This window comes from Poecilia reticulata, chromosome 14, assembly GCF_904066995.2.
Source record: "Poecilia reticulata chromosome 14, P_reticulata-male-v2, whole genome shotgun sequence".
In the NCBI taxonomy this organism is placed as follows: domain Eukaryota; kingdom Metazoa; phylum Chordata; class Actinopteri; order Cyprinodontiformes; family Poeciliidae; genus Poecilia; species Poecilia reticulata.
In genome coordinates, this window is record NC_088843.1 from 6,285,219 (window position 1) to 6,302,960 (window position 17,742).

At 39.7% G+C, this 17,742-nt stretch overlaps 1 protein-coding gene across 5 annotated transcripts in view; it reads left to right on the forward strand.

Moving 5' to 3' along the window:
• stard13a (StAR related lipid transfer domain containing 13a) overlaps nt 1-10,994 on the forward strand; it is a 66,463-nt gene extending 55,469 nt beyond the window's left edge. For all 5 annotated transcript variants that reach the window (XM_081615382.1, XM_081615384.1, XM_081615383.1 and 2 more), the window contains 6 exons: nt 576-789; nt 877-991; nt 6,887-7,141; nt 7,380-7,597; nt 8,647-8,823; nt 8,912-10,994. In XM_081615382.1, the coding sequence (XP_081471508.1) occupies nt 576-789; nt 877-991; nt 6,887-7,141; nt 7,380-7,597; nt 8,647-8,823; nt 8,912-9,026 (1,094 nt within the window). In that variant the 3' untranslated portion in view covers nt 9,027-10,994. The remainder of the gene's footprint in view (nt 1-575; nt 790-876; nt 992-6,886; nt 7,142-7,379; nt 7,598-8,646; nt 8,824-8,911) is intronic.
• Nucleotides 10,995-17,742: the final 6,748 nt, after the last annotated feature.

The following is a 17,742-nucleotide window of genomic DNA, read 5'->3' on the forward strand; positions in this document are numbered from 1 at the left end:
TTGCTTCATGTTTTCCCTTTCTCTCCTCTTCCTCTTTTCTAACAAATTACTGTTCAATAAAGGCCACTAGTGGCAAAAAAAATCTTCCAAAACATAATTCTGATAATATCAAAGAAGTGCATCAAAGTGCATGCTATTATTTATTTATTTTGAATACAAATAAATATATTTTCAGAGTTTGACTTGCTAATCACCAACCAGTTCTTATCTCTTCCCAATTGATGGACACATAGCTGACTAGTAGTTGACATTTTCTCATTGCTCAAACTATCTTTGATCTTTTAGTTAGTAATTCATAACTTTATGATTATCTAAGATATACATAGGAGGGCATACAGAGTTAGTAATTCATAACTTTATGATTATCTAAGATATACATAGGAGGGCATACAGAGATAAAATTTCACTTAGCCATTCGTCAAAATGAGACAGAAAAGAACATTTTTATCTCCATTGTTGGAACAGTATCAAAGAACAACCTTTACCCAAATGGAGATTACTGCTGCCCACTATTATAAGGAATTGATCTGTAGTACCCTTTTCCCATTTTCATGTTTTTTTTCTTTTCCCATTAGATGTTCCTAAAGAACAGCGGTTGCAGGCCGTCAGGGCAGCCATATTGCTGATGCCTGATGAGAACAGGGAGGTTCTGCAGACTCTGCTCTACTTCTTGCGGGACGTCACCTCCTTGGTGGAGGAGAACCAGATGACGCCGATGAACCTGGCTGTTTGTCTGGGCCCATCCCTGTTCCACCTCAGCATCCTGAAGAACGAGACGCTGTCACCAAGGTACGCGTGAACTCCCGTGAGTTCAAATGGAAAACAGGGAACCTGGTGGTGACCCTGCGTTCTTTCTGTGGTTCTTGCCTTCTTTAGGTCGATCCAGAAGAAGTACGCCACAGGCCGTCCTGATCAGAAAGACCTGAGTGAGAACCTTGCCGCCACACAGGGCCTGGCACACATGATCACAGAGTGCCAACATCTCTTCCAGGTCTGGATCAAACTCAGCAGATATTTATTTTAATGCATGGACTGTTATTTCAGTTAATGAACTGAAATTCATTTATTGCATTTAAGGCGATGAGCTAGCTGTACTTATTAAGATTGTCACATTATGTCATCAGTGACTCAAGGCTATTTGCAAGGAATTGGTACTGCTATCTGGAGAAAATAGAATTGACTACAGTGCATTTTAAGATGAATTACCATTTTACAAGTAAAAATAATAAACTATTTTAATCTGAACAGAATACGTACTTTAATTTACTTAAGAACGGCACAAATCTAAGTTCTTCCAACTGATTTTTTTCATTTTTTACTTTTAGTATTTTTCATCTCATCTCGAAGGTCAAGGGGAGAAGTATTTTTTGTCTATAGCTCTTATTCAGTATTCATTAAAATTAGAATGAGCTGAGAGTCGCTATTCTTTCTAGAGCCAAATATATTATATATTATACAAATGTTTCTCAGTTTTTTCTCTCTTTTTTATCACTTTATCACAATTTCTGCCAAAATTGATACATAGGGTTAGGGTAGGGTAGGGTAGGGTAGGGTAGGGTAGGGTAGGGTAGGGTATATATATATATATATATATATATATATATATATATATATATATATATATATATATATAATATATATATATATATATATATATATATATATATATATATATATATATATATATATATATATATATATATATATATATATATATATATATATATATATATATATATATATATATATATATGACTGTACAGCTGACTGTATAGCTCAATAGGTAAGTCACCAGTCTTCCACCCGGGAGACCCGGGTTCGAGGCCAGGCTGGGGGCTGGGGCAAAAAGTTACAACGGTGACATTGAGCTGTCAGTGTGGGTCCTTAGGCAAGACCCTTGGAGCTATATAGCCTACCTCATACCATGAGAGACACAAATAAGCACGACATGCCGGCTCAGACGTCGCCCGGTCAAACAAGGTCTGCGTCAGGTGCTGGGGAACCAGAGCACCCTGATGAAAAGTGGGCTACTGGAACAAGACGGAAATGGGCGAGAGGTGAAAACATGGATCTGTTGGAATGCTACTACTCAAGTAATCCTAGTCAGAGGGGCTACATGCAAAGACTGTGGGAGGAATGGTTAGCTCGACATCCCCAGTCAACACTAACTGCCAAACAACTAGTAGCTCAGTGTTCCAACATCCGCAAACGGCAACTGCTGTCACAACTTGAGATTGACGAGGTACGACACAAGTGCTACGGGAAGGAGCCAGGATGCCAGGTCAGAAGGGAGTCAACTACAACTCCCCGCCCAGAGACTGGGTATGTAGCCCCAGTAATGAACGAACCATCTGAGCTGAACGAGGCAGCAACTGACCTGAGAGAGAGAATCATGGCCCGAATGAACACCAGACGACCCCGACGCCAATTACAACGGCTGAGTGAAGTACCATCAGAAAGTCTCATTGAAGATGTGAATGCAGCATTGAGAACGATCCCTACCAACACCATAACAGAAACCAATGAGCTGATATACAACTCAGCATCAGTGATCCTTGAGATGCTTGGTTATAAGAGCAACCATGAGACCCAATACCCACCATGGAAAAGACGGTTAGAGGCTAAGATCAAGATCACAAGGAGGGAAGTGAGTCAACTGTCAGAGCTCCAAAGGGGTGCAATGAAAAGATCAGTACCCAAGAAGTACAGCCAGATGCCCATACCTGAAGCACTCGAAACTGCCAAACAAAGGCTCCAAGCCTTGGCCAGCCGCCTAAAGAGATACACGAGAGAGAATGAAGCCAGGAGGATTAACCGGCTCTTCGCCACCCAACCAGCTAAAGTGTACTCTCAATGGCAGGGTAATAACAACAGAGCAGACCCACCCAGGCTGGAGACTGAACAATACTGGAAAGGCATATGGGAAAGGGAGGCAACCCACAACAGCAATGCACAGTGGCTAACCTCTCTACGAGAGGACCACAGCAACCTCCCGGAACAAGCCCCGGTAACCATCACTGTGGCAGATGTCCAAGACAGAGTCTCGGGTATGAAAAACTGGACAGCACCAGGACCTGACATGATCCATGCCTACTGGCTTAAGAAACTCACTGCCCTCCATGAGCGACTGGCAGCTCAACTGAACCAGCTGCTACAAAATGGGACTCACCCTGAATGGTTAACTGAAGGGCGCACAATCCTGATACAGAAGGATCCCTCGAAGGGTTCAGTCCCATCCAACTATCGGCCAATAACCTGTCTATCTACAACATGGAAGCTCATGTCAGGCATCATAGCGGCTAAGATAAGCGGGCACATGGATAAATACATGAGCAAGGCACAGAAGGGCATAGGCATAAATAGCAGAGGAGCCAAACACCAACTCCTTGTAGACCACACAGTCACCCAAGACTGCAAAACCCGACACACCAACCTGTGTACCGCTTGGATTGATTACAAGAAAGCCTATGACTCAATGCCACACACTTGGATCATTGAATGCTTAGAGATGTACAACATCAATAGGACTCTAAGAGCCTTCATTGCAAACTCGATGGGGCTGTGGAAAACCACCCTTGAAGCCAACTGCAAACCACTTGCACAAGTGTCCATCAAATGTGGCATATACCAAGGAGATGCTCTGTCCCCACTGCTGTTCTGCATAGGCCTGAACCCTCTCAGCCAAATCATCAACAAGACTGGCTACGGATACCGACTCAAGAATGGGGCCACGATCAGTCACCTCCTCTACATGGATGACATCAAGCTGTACGCCAAGAGCGAGCGAGACATCGACTCACTGATCCACACCACCAGGATCTACAGCACTGACATTGGGATGTCATTCGGACTAGAGAAGTGTGGTCGGATGGTTACAAAGAGAGGGAAGGTCGCCCACACAGAAGGGGTCTCACTCCCAGAAGGAACAATAGCAGACATAGAGCACAGCTACAAGTACCTGGGAATACCACAAGCAAATGGCAACCTCAATGAGGTCACAAGGAAAGGAGCCACAGCCAAATACCTCCAACGAATAAGGCAAGTCCTGAGAAGCCAGCTCAATGGCAAGAACAAGATCCGTGCAATAAACAGCTATGCCTTACCAGTAATCAGATACCCTGCCGGAATAATTAGCTGGCCAATGGAAGAGATGAAGGCCACGGATGTTAAGACTAGGAAGCTACTAACCATGCATGGAGGATTCCACCCCAAATCCAGCACCCTGAGACTGTACACGAGCCGTAAGGAAGGAGGCAGAGGACTAGTGAGTGTGAGAGCCACTGTCCAGGATGAAACATCCAAGATCCATAAATATATCAAGGACAAAGCCTCAACGGACGATGTGCTCAGCGAATGTCTCAGGCAATGGGGAACAGAAGACAAGGTGCTGGAAGTACCATCATGGGAGGACAAGCCCCTACATGGGATGTACCACCGACAAATAACTGAAGTGGCTGATGTCAGGAAAACCTACCAATGGCTGGAGAAAGCTGGACTCAAGGACAGCACAGAGGCTCTCATCCTGGCCGCCCAGGAACAGGCCCTAAACACCAGAGCAATAGAGGCTCAGATCTACCACACCAGAGAAGACCCAAGGTGTAGGTTGTGCAAGGAGGCCCCTGAGACAGTCCAGCACATAATAGCAGGGTGCAAGATGCTGGCAGGGAAATCGTACATGGAACGACATAACCAAGTGGCAGGCATAGTGTACAGGAACATCTGTGCAGAATATGGACTGGAAGCCCCGAGATCAAAGTGGGGAACACCCCCAAAAGTGGTGGAGAATGACCGAGCTAAGATCCTGTGGGACTTCCAGATCCAGACAGACAAGATGGTAATGGCGAACCAACCGGACATTGTGGTGGTGGACAAAGAACAGAGGAAAGCCGTTGTGGTGGATGTAGCAATACCAAGTGATTACAACATCAGGAAAAAGGAGCATGAGAAATTGGAGAAGTACCAGGGCCTCAGGGAGGAACTGGAAAAGACCTGGAAGGTGAAGACCACAGTGGTGCCTGTGGTCATCGGGGCCCTCGGGGCAGTCACCCCAAACTGGAGCAGTGGCTAAAACAGATCCCAGAAACAACATCAGACATCTCAGTCCAGAAATGTGCAGTTCTAGGCACAGCCAAGATACTGCGCAGAACCCTCAAGCTCCCAGGCCTCTGGTAGAGGACCCGAGCTCAGAGGATGAAACAGACCACCCGCGGAGGGTGAGAAGGGAATTATTATTATTATTATATATATATATATATATATATATATATATATATATATATATATATTGATATGTCCCCCTTCTTTTGATATGTCAAAAGAAGGGGGACATATCAATCAATATATATATATATATATATATTGATTGATATGTCCCCCCTTCTTTTGATATGTCAAAAGAAGGGGGGATCACAATTTCTTATTCGTAACACCAATCTGTACAATTTAAGATATTTAAAATTAGCCATCTGAGTCCCAGCCAGAAAACACTGCAATCTAAAAGCATTCACTTTAATGTTAAGACCAAGTTTCTTATATTCACTCACAAAAAAAGAACCTACTCACACAAAAAGATGTATTTCTTGCTGACATGCTCCTTTCCCCCTCAAAACTTTATGTCATCAGATTTGAGCTGGCTTGCAGTTCCTCTTGCTCAACTCTCTCAGTCCGTTCCTTCAGTGCTGGGATGTCTCTGAAGTGAACTGCTTTGAACACAACAGAAACGCCCCATAAAAGGCAGTGATGTTAATGCAAAATTCTCATGCTACTTGTGATGTGAAAGATTTAAACAGGATTTTATGCAACATGCATTAAATCTGAGTGCAGGAATATTCTTGCAAGTTTGGGCACTCAAGAGAAGTCATCTTAGTGTAAGAGCAGAGTTTTGAATGTGTGCAGAACAATATGTGATAAGGAATTAAATGGATTAAATTAAAAATTCACTAATATTCAATAAACATGAATATTAATGAAAAGTTCATGTATTTCAGTAACTCAATTCACTAAGTGAAACACATTACATTGACACATTTAAGCCTTTGTTTCTGTTAATGTTGTTGATTTTCCACTTACAGCTAATAAAAACACCATCCATCCATCTTCTTACACCCTTGTCCCTCAGTGGGGTCTGGAGGGTTGCTGGTGCCTATCTCCAGCTAGCGTTCCAGGCGAGAGGCGGGGTCACCTGGACAGGTCGCCAGTCTGTCGCAGGGCAACACAGAGACACACAGGACACACAACCATGCACACACACACACTCACACCTAGGGGCAATTTAGACAGACCAATTAACCTGACAGTCATGTTTATGGACTGTGGGAGGAAGCTGGGATACCCGGAGAAAACCCACGCATGCACAGGGAGAACATGCAAACTCCATGCAGAAAGACCAGAATTGAACCCAGAACCTTCTTGCTGCAAGGCAACAGCTCTACCAACTGCACCACTGTGCAGCCCTAATAAAAACACATTTAAGATTATAATTACTAATAAAAATAAATATTTCTATTACAGAAATGTGGACTTTATAAAAAGTCTGTTTCATACCTCCTTAAATGTTACCTTGAAAAGCTGATTTTAATCTGGGATTCATTGGAGCATGTATTCTAGTCTGTTGAATATGACGTTGAATATGACTGTATATGCTCCTTTTAGGCTATGCAAACACTCAGCTTTGGCAGAACACTAAGCGATAAAAAAGATAGAGAAAACAGACAATTAACTCATAATTTTAGTTTGAACATAAAGGTAAAAATGTTCTTAAATTTTTCAATGGTTTCTGAAGTAAAAGAAAGTTATTTTGCCAGTGCAAATTCTTCATATTCTGTTCTGTTCTGTCCTTCTTGAGCTGATTGGTTTTTGTGGCACATCTTTTCCGGTTGTTGCTCAGATCCCAGAGGAAATGGTGACCCAGTCCCGCAACTCCTACATGGAGGCTGCGCTGATGGTGCCCCCGCTGGAGGAGCTTTGCAAGGTCCAGGAGGAGGAAGATGTGGATGAGGAAGTGGAAGAAGAGGATGAGGAAGCATCCTACAACGCACACATAGAAGGGCTGATCCAGAACCTGCTGAAAGAGGCCAAGGACAAGAGTAAAGGCTGGGTGTCCCGCTTGTCTTCTGACAACACGGAGCTGGCATTTAAAAAGGTGGGAGATCATTCTGTTCCAATATGGTGGGATTTTGGAGACGAGGAGTCGAGAATAAAAAAGATAAGGCGGTAGGGATTAGTAGGATCTTTAGAAAATAATCTACAGTTATTAATCTCATGTGGTCAACACTGCCAAAGCAGAAAAACCGAAACGCAAAATTTTTGAAATAGAAATCAGGAACTTGAAGACATTTTCTTTTCAACACTTTTTAACATTTCCAATATTTGTGTGTAAGGTTGGAGACGGGAATCCTCTGAGGAGGTGGCGGGTTTGTCTCGAGGTGTCGGCGTCTCCCTCTGAGGTCCTGCAGCGGCTCATGAAGGAGCGCCTGCTGTGGCAGACAGACCTCCAGCAGGAGAAGGTTCTGGAAACGCTGGACAAACAAACAGACGTGTATCATTACACCTGCTGCAATATGGCGCCTCTGCCCTGCTATGACTATGTGGTACTAAGGTATGATTAATGCACAATGTGACACATGTGCGGAAACACGTGTGTATATGTGGGTGGGCGTATTTGTGTGTGTGCGTGTGTGTGTGAATCTGACTGAGTGAATCATATTTTCTCAAAAATTGTCACATGCAGTGAGTCTTAGTAACAGTTTAAAGATTTTTAACATATCAAAACAAGCATGTATTTAATCAGTTAACAGTAATTATATAAAATAGAAAGACTGCACTTTTTTTAATCCACTAAGGTCAGATAGCAGAGTTAAATGTTCAGAGACTAATTCTGCCTATTTTTTACATGAATAAGAAATGAGTGTCATGATCATGTTTTTAATGGGGTATTACGTAAAATTGATAATTTTTAGATTTATGTCATGTTATTCCCTCATCAATAACACACCTGGAGTGTTGCTTTGATTCTTTCATGCATATTTGAAAAAGTTCTTGAATTTCAAGTGGCAGAAAATTTAGAGGTGCCCAAATATTTTGCTTATTTTCACAAAGCTCTTCTCCTTAGAGCTGCAGTCTTCTGCCGAACCTTTGCCTCCCTCACAGAGCACCCCTCCCTCTCTCTGCTCCACAAGACTAGAGGCAGCAGCAATTAGCAGACCTCAGATGGAGCTGCACGCCTGTTTATCACACGAACCAGTTCTCAGTCCAATGCGTTTAAGAAGAGTTAACATTGACATAAAGACATGATTTGTACGGTTGTTAACGGCATTGTTGTGATGACGTACTGAAGCCGAAGTGTCGGAACGAGAAGAAGCTTCTTAAGGAGATAGAAACCAATAACATGGCATCAAATTGTGAAGACAAAATTTCTTCAAAATCAAGTTTGATATATACAGCATTTTTATAACAAGGTAATATAGTAACTTGATTGTGTTGTCAAGTGGCACTATGTTCCTGGAAAATACACAATATTATCTCTTTAAAAACATTAAACTAGCACTACAAAGAAGTGGTAGTTAAGAGTATCTCAATAGTTAGATTTCATTTGTTCCCAGTTTCTTCAATGAAGCTCTAACCTCACAATGTTTTTACACCATTCAGATCGTGGCGTACAGACCTTTGTAAAGAGTCCTGTGCGCTGGTGTGCGTGTCCGTCGAGCATGACGACAGCCCGCGTGTTGGAGCTGTGAGGGGGGTTGTGTTGGAGTCACAGTACCTCCTGGAGCCCAGTGGGACGGGGAAGACCAGGCTCACACACATCTCCAGAGTCGATCTCAGGTGTGGAAGGGCTTCATCATCCATTTACAGTCAAGTTTTTAGCAAGATTTGAAATTTATGACATGTTAATTTGTCATCATCGTTGCAGGGGAAGATCTCCAGAATGGTACAACAAAGCGTTTGGTCATTTGTGTGTTAATGAAGCCCAGAGGATCCGCTCCTCGTTCCTCCCAGGCGATCAGAGTCCTGAGGCGAAGAACTGAGCTTCAAACATATTTCTTCATCCTGAAAACCAGTTTAATCACCCAGGCGATCTTTTCTTGGTGCTAAGTTACAGTTCTGGTCAGATATGAAATCAGTAATTTGGGGCTTTTAAAGATTTATAAGACCCATCCAATGTGGGTTTTCAGAGTAAATTGATTATAAAACAAAAACTGCTACTATGTTTTGTTTTTTTTGTCAACTTTCCGATCAATTTTGCTTGTAAACTATAAAAAACAAAGGCCATGCCACAAAGCAGATGACTTTTAACAAGCTGTGTGAGTTATGTCAAGAGGAGTGATCAACTCCAGTCAGAATAATGGCAAATAATTATATATATGGCAGATAATTTATATATATACATATATATAAATCATTAAAACCCCAAATTAAAATGATGTTCATATCCATGGTGAGTTGATGTAAACTTCTGACTTGGACTGTACATTATGCTGAGTGGGCACATAGGAGGAAAGTGTTTTTATTCTCATTTCCAGGTATTTTTCGACGTAGTACTTTAATTTATAATATAAATTATGATATTGCTTTTCAGTCACAATTTCAAGATTATTTCCAGTTCTGAATGTGTTACTAGACATTCAATCATCAGAATAGCAATTTACTTTGCAAGTACTTGTAAGCTAAGTGCATTATTAAAAGGATGATGTCTTGTAGATAGAAAGCGAATTCCCTATTTATTGCTTTGGTTTGTTCTACCAAATACTTAGCATTTATTTTTAACATCTGGAACAAACAAAACAATGAGAGATGATGAGATAACACTCTAATCCCTGTTGTACTTATCTACGATTTACATATCATGTAAATTTATTTTCAAATCAACTGTTAATTGAAGCTCATATATTATTAAAATAACTATTACTATTATTTATTACTATTACATTTCTCAATATTTGCGAAACGTCACAAGGCCTACTTATTCTACTGATCTTGTTTTTAAATGAAGCTGTAAAAACGGGTCTCGCTCACCTGTAACTGGACTTTATACCAGTGAACTCTTTACAAGTAACATGGGAATATGCTGTATCTCCAGCTTTAGCTTGACGACATGCCAAATCATTGCTCCATTTGCACTTATAAAAGTATAAAAGTAATTACACAAAACTATCAGAACTCCTTTAAAAAAAAAAATGAAACAAAATATGGACACCTGTCAGCACCGTGTTGTGGAAAGTCCACTTGTTTCATATAGAAGGTCCACACAAAGAGTCCTGAACCACATCGAAGGGGACGCAATCACTGGGTCCATAAATGTGTTTTTAATATTTTATGTACGATTTCACAGATGATTTCCTTTTTCAGTCCCCACTTTCAGTGTTAATCTTATTCAAAGGTGTTCTTTTATCTCTGTATATGGTATTATAGTTGTTTTGTTTTTGTTTTTTTTTCTCTTTTGTGTTATACAATGTCTAAGACATGAGACCATTTCACTGCTTCTGGGAAGCATGTTTGAAACTTAGCGTGTGTGCATGGTTGTGCCCGTGTATCTGCATTTCAAACACACTTACAGCCCGTACTGTAAACTCTCTGCAGCGCTCTCTGTGCCATCACAGCTCTTCAGGGTCTTCCTATCATATTGATAAGCTGAAATGTGAAATTTCCACACACCATCCGTAGGGAAGCAATAGATGAAAACTCGCTCCATCGTGGTACTGCCCTGGCTTTAATGTTTGTTTCCGCTGTAGGCAGCATCGCCATGGTGTTGCTATGATATAATATTATCTCCACAGTGCCGCCATAATCCTCGCGTGGATGCCTTGTGCTGGGTGACAGTGGCGCGTGTGCATGTGTGCGTAAGAAAGGATTGAGAGACTCTGACGCGAGACCTCCGCTGTTTGTGGAGAGGTTCCAAACTTAGCTTAGAGCTGGAGGATTTATGCTTGTTATTTTTGACAGTGACTGAAAACAAAGCTGTTGTTTCTAAAGAGGAGAATAAAAATTTAAAAGTGCATTCGTTCTCTGTTTTTTTGTAAAATTCTTCCATGAAAAAACTTATGAACATGTATTATAAAGAATCCTGTGTTATGCAAAGATTTTCATAACCCTTAAACTTTTTCATGTTTTGACAAGCTTCTATGCACATTTTATTGAAATTTAGTTGGATTTTATGTGAAAGACCAAAGCAAAGTAGACATTTTATGTTTTTTACAAATAAGAAAATATATATAAAAATATGACATGCATTTATATTGAAGGAGGACTTGTTTAAAACAGAAAAACAATATACCAAGCTTTCAACATCTCTTAGATCACAGCTTCCAAGTATGGGAATGGTGTGGAATAAATGTAAACCTACCAAGAAATCTAAGTCCACCTCAACTGATGAATTGATGGGCAGCACTACACATCAATGTAGCACCTGTGTTTCACCATCTCCATGGTGAAACACAGTTGTGGCAGCATCATGCTATGGGGATGAAGAGAGAAGGTGATCAGAATTGATGTAAAGATGGATGTAAGTCAATACTGGACAAACTTGGATGAAAACCAAAACAAAACAAAGCACCGTCTTCCAACAGAAAAGCAACCCTAACCATACATCCAGACTTCCAATGTACTGCCTTAGATTAAAGCATATACATGAATGGCCTAGTCAAAGTTCATACCCAAATTTAGTTCTAAAGCTTTGCTAAAAAATAACATCACAATGGCATGAAGCTGCTAATCACATGGTGCAGGCAGCAGCATGCTCTGGTCAAAGCGGGAAGATGCATGCCTCAGATGGTGGCTCTACCAAATACTGACTTAGTGGGGTTGCATGCCACACTTTTCAGATTTTAGTTGGAAACGAAAAACAAATAAGTAACATAAAGTTTTCATTGCACTTTGAAACCATGCGCTATTTCATGCTGGTCTATCACTTAAAAGCCCAACAAAATAATAAAAGATTGTGACTTCAAAGGGAAAAAGTATATATTTTTAAAATTCAAGCAGTATTAGTTTTGCATGTGTAATATTCCCGTTGTCATATGTTGCTGTGTCCATGAAGTGGTGCTCTTCTCCCTCTGGAGTTTAAACGAGCGTGGAAAGTGTGCCACAGGACATATTTTTAGATAAGCGAGTGAGTGAAAAGTCCTCAGAATCACAGAGGGCTCTCCTCAAGGACTTTTCATCGCTTCCCTTCTTGTGTCCTTTAAAGCAGAGGGTGGAAGCTAACTCTCCGATGCTCGGATCAATATTCAATCACATTTACCTGCTTAGCTGAGTTAGATAGATGGTCCAGACTCTCATAAAGGACAAGGAAGGGGTTTGGATACAGATACCACTCTCTAAAATCTCCCTGCTTGTGAGTCAGCATGTCTTTTTAACTGTGTGACAACGGAGAGACATTACTTTAACTTCTACCTCATTTAACATGTCAGTGGTTTATCTTGAAAGTGGGGCACATGGTTACAGCTCCTGAATGTCAATGATGCTCTGCACGGTGGGTGTGTTTTAGCTCTGCTGCTCCACGGGCTCTGACAAATGGAGAACATCATTTTGCAAATCACTCAGTGAAACAAGAAAGACTCTCACCAGGTGAAGCAGTAATTTTCTCCATGAATCAATTTCATATCTGCATTTGTGTTTTTTTTTTTTCTTTTACAAAATGCACACATAACTAAGCAGATGTTGTCTTAAGAAAAACGGGAGCCACTCAGAAGGATAATGCAGTTTGAAATTATGCCTCCCGGTGTTTGTTGATGAACTAAAACTGATTCTTTTTTTCTTTTTTTGTGTGTATATAAAACAAAAAACTACTCTTTCACACGTGATGCATTAAGATGCAGAATAATGCAGCCTGTATTTTGCAAAAGGATTTAAAGGGCCCTCTGCTGGACAAAAACGGAAATGTAAGTTCAACCTTAAATTCCAAACGACAGAAACGTGAATTAAATATTAAATATAATATACTGAATATTTTTCCAAGCTGATACATAAATGTTTGTAATAGCTGTCAGACATTGTTATTCATTAGCTGGTTCTCGAGATAAGTTTGATTTAGTAGTACTAGCAGCAGTAATAGTTTCCAACATTCATGTTCGTACAGAAATAGACGTTTAAAGGATGATTGCTTTTCATTCATGTTTTTTTTTATTGAGTTAAAACAAGTTTTAATTAGTTTTAAATATTTTCTATATCTGGGTGAATATGGAAAAAAAGCATTTGTATTCCCAGATTGATTTCTTTTCTGACTGAATGTATCTATTTGTGTGTTTTGTCCGTTTTCTTACAATTATGTTTCTCAAGGGTTTCATTTTTGAAGCCTTAACAGAAATGTGGTATTTCTACATGTAAAAGAATAATTATTATTTCTCTGGAACTAAACTGGAAATTTTAGCCAAGATAATCTATCAGGATTGTCTGATTTTGGTGTATTTATTTTGGACTTTAGTTTTTGAATTCAACTGATTGTTTATTAATGTCATTATTTATTTTGTGCTGAGATCATTGGTTGTTGTCTGTTCTTTGTGTGTTGGTTTAGATTCTTCTTTTATTGTTCCTATTTTACTTTTGGTTTAGTGGGACCCTCTTATATCATATATTAATATATGATATATATAAATATCCTCTGTTAATATATGTGCTTATTAGTCATCCTCCCACAGCTTCCTTGCTATGTTTTTTCTCCCAGCTCCTACACATTCTCCTGATTGGTCTCACCTGCTTCTTGTGCTGCTCATCAACCCTTTCAGTAGTTAAAAGCTTGTCAGTTTCTCTTTGCTCAGCTGCTTTACTTTTACCTTAGTTCTCTAGTTCCAGATCATCCATTTGGTGTAAGTCGTTTCTTCAATTATCTAATTTATCACCGTTATGAGCTTACCACTATCTGAACAAACACATTCAAAACTATACATCTGTGACCAAATTGTAGAAGCAACAGTCTAATTTTCCAATCCAGTATTTTTATTATATTTATTTCACTTTGTTCTCTTTATCTGTCTTGTTGGCATGACTTAAAATCTGATCGGGGAGGGAAAACATTGGTGGGACAGATGTGTCCCCTGAGACTGGCTAATCCACCATCTTCTTCCAAACAACCACGATAAGGTCATCAATGAATAAATTAACCAGTGAATGAATAATTAATGGCAGCATGTCAGCAGTACAGGTGTCCTTGAGTGTATGTAGAGAAACTCAAAACACAGGAATAACACGAGGAATGATGAAATTCTGGGAAATTCTTCAAAAGTGGGTATAAATAGTAAGAAAACTGACCTTCCACATACATACGTAATGAATAATTCACATAATTATTCAAGAGCTTATTTAGACATGAATCAACATGTTTGTTCTTAGTAGTTGTGAATTTGAACCTCATATTTTGTTCAGGTTTAAATCACATAAAGTCTATATTTTGAAATCATATTAATTCTAGCTTTGCCCCTTCTATGCATTTTATTTCCATTTTTAAAAAATAACTATCTTCCCCTACATTTTTGGCTACAACCAGGCTATGATTTTCAGGGTAAGTTAACTGGTACCTGACACATTCAGGGCAGGCCTGGTGATGCATTGACTCATTCTGACATAGAAGACGAGTGCTTTTAGCTTTCAGGTCATTGTCCTAATTTAAACTTGTGCCACGGCTGTTTGTGACAAGTGAGAGAGACACCTGAAAGTGTCTGCAGGTCTCGCAGAAGTCGAAACCAAGAACAACAGATTTGGCTTCATTGCTTCTCTCATGTGCATCGCTACACGATGTCTCAATTGAATTATTAATGCCAGCTGGTATTCTGAAGGTTCTCCAAACACTATGAGAAACGCACGCACACATTTGCATGAATATGCATTTGTTTGCAATATGACAAGTGTTTTCTTCTATTTCCGTGCAGTTTTATGCAACAGGAAAGCATTTTCTTTGCAAACCGCTAAACAACTGTTTCGTACACATTTAGCTCATAAAAAGCAACAGCATAAGTTGAAATGGCATCTCCAGGCACCTGAAAACTAGCTTCTATCAACCAGTGATAAAATCTGGCTCCTCAGTCTCTAAATACTTAATTATGTTTACCAACTCGAATCCAGAGGTGTCTGTGTAGGGCGGTGTTTCAGAGCTTCTTTAAGAATAACAGCTTTCTGCTTCAGGTATAGGAGCCGTGAGAGGTTAAAGGGCCCACCAGGGGCTCGGTGGTAGATAAATAAACATTCTTCAAGAAGGTACTAAAATACAAAGCTTGGATTGATGTACTGTGTATTTCAAAATCACACTGGGATACTTGATATCATTACTCAACTAGGGAATGGCAGAAAAAGAAACAAGGCAAATGTTTGCTAGAGTCATCTGTCTTTGCTTGTCACTACTTTAGAATTTTTATGTTTAATTTTAGTGCTTTATTTCTTATTTTTCAGGGTAAAAACGCTTGCAGAAACGTTAACGTGTTGGACAACAATAACTGTCAGAAAACTGTGTCCAAGTAATGCATTTACTGCAAGGTTTTCATTGGGTTCAGCATGAGAAGTCAACTGAAAGACAGCAAGTTAACTGAACCTTTTCAATCCCATAAAAAAATTTGTGACTGGCCATAAAGAGTAATTGATATTTCATATTTGTGCAATAAAATGTTTGTGTTATAAGTGAAATTATCTGCCAGTGGAGCAAATTCTTTTTCACCAATATTAAAAAGTTGTTCTTAAGCTCTTATGTTTTGCTGAAAAGTTACTTCCATGTTAGTTTTTCTCGTCTCCAGTGTACCGAGACATTTGCACTAGAAACTAGCCCAAAATTAATGGGTCTGATTTTGTGTTTTTGCAGTGATATTCTCAAATAAAATCTGTGAACACAACACAACGCAGTTGTTCTCAGTTTTTAGACATGTCGTCTGCTGAGTATCTTTTTATCCCACTGAGCCTCTGACGCTCACTCTCTAATTTAGTAAAACATCCCTATTCAATATTCCTCTATTCAAAAGCCTCCAACATCCCATAATAATCTACGGTTGTGCTGTGCTTTCAGCTATAAGGAGGATCAGCAGGAATTCAGCATGACATATGTAATATCTTTGGGAATCTCTAAATATTGAGGGGGATTTTTAATAAACTTCTGGGAGTTTGGCAACATTAATATCGGACTCATCAGGGAGCCGAGGCTCCGTGGGGCTAAAGACACTGAGCCGTGCTTCAATGCTGTCAGAAATACTTATGAAGAATGCTCACAAGCGGAGAAAAGCAGATTAATTTGTCTAACGTCCACTGCTCTCTGGTGAGAACTGGCCTTGCTTACTCAGTAGTGGGAAGTATGTAATTCATAAGCTTTTCTGTCGAATCTCAAAGCATATGTAATCCCAGTTGAGTAATTTGTAGAAACATGGTCAATGTTGCAAAACAGTGAGATAACCCAGACCTTAATCAAAGCTCAGGGAGTCTCTGACTTGATGATAATTTAACAGATCAGGGTTGTATAACAACAAACTCGGCATTTACATTATTAAAATAAGGAATTGTGTGCTTATTAAGAAACAAATATTTCCAATGAAATTTGTTGTCGTCCCTTTCTGAATTTGTTTATTGGGTTTGAAAAGGAACCGATCTATATAAATTAAAGTGGAGAGCATTGTCCTTAAAATGTTGAACTTTGCAGAAAATGTAAGAGTTCAAATGGGCTGCTTGGAAACAATGCAACTGTGCCTACCATGCAAATTCAACTAAGCTGCTTTTTGTAGTCCTTTGTGACCTGTTAAGACTACCTGTGCCAAACAAACTGAGTGATTCACACAATGTAACCAAATCAGAGCAAGTCTTTAGTCCCCAGGATTAGAGGATCTAAAATAAATTTAAAAAATAGGCCAATTAGAAAATCTTTTTCCAATCTTTTCTAATACTGTCAGAATGTGAACTTTTCTTGCTTTGTTTACAGGAAAAAAATCTTTAACTTAACAGATATTGGAAATGCCTAGTCATACATGCTGAGCTAATTCCAGGACCCTTCAATCACAGGAAATGCTCCATATCGATGTAATACAAGTGCTGATAAACTAACTACAGACAAACTATGTTTCAGTTTTATCATCTGGAAAACTTGATTATTCTACTGTTACATTTATCCATTCAATCCAGTCACGTAGTGATGACAGAAGACTTTGAGGCTGATTTAAGCCGAACATTTCAGTCACTTGGATCAGCCACGGTCGACAGCTCTTGACCATAGATGAGGATCAGATGTTAAGGGTCAGTGAAAACATTTTTGATCCCCTTATATGATACATTCACATGTTTCAGATAATCGCATAACTGTTAATATCAGATGTTAAACCTTAAACAGAAAGTAGATCTCTTGTGATTATCTCTTCTATCAAAGTGAAACGGTTTCCATACAAACCTAGTAAAAGTAATTGTCCTCAAACCACAGAGTCATTCTCCATACATGATGAAAACACAGATCAGGGCTGATGGTCTCCGCCGCATTACTGTTTCAATGACTCACCCACAGCATCGCAAAACTGCCAGAACAACAACTAAAGCTCTGCAGGCCTCATTTGTATCTGTTAAGGTCAAAGTTCATGATTCAACAATAAGAAAAATACTATACAAATACGACACCCATTGCCTTGAAACAAGAGACCAGAAGTTACAAAAAAGTTCACAAAAAAACATCTTGATAATGATGCCCAAGACTTTTGGGGAAAACGTTTGTGAACTGACAAAATATCCATCCATCCATTTTCTTAACACCCTTGTCCCTTAGTGGGGTCAGCAGGGTTGCTGGTGCCGATCTCC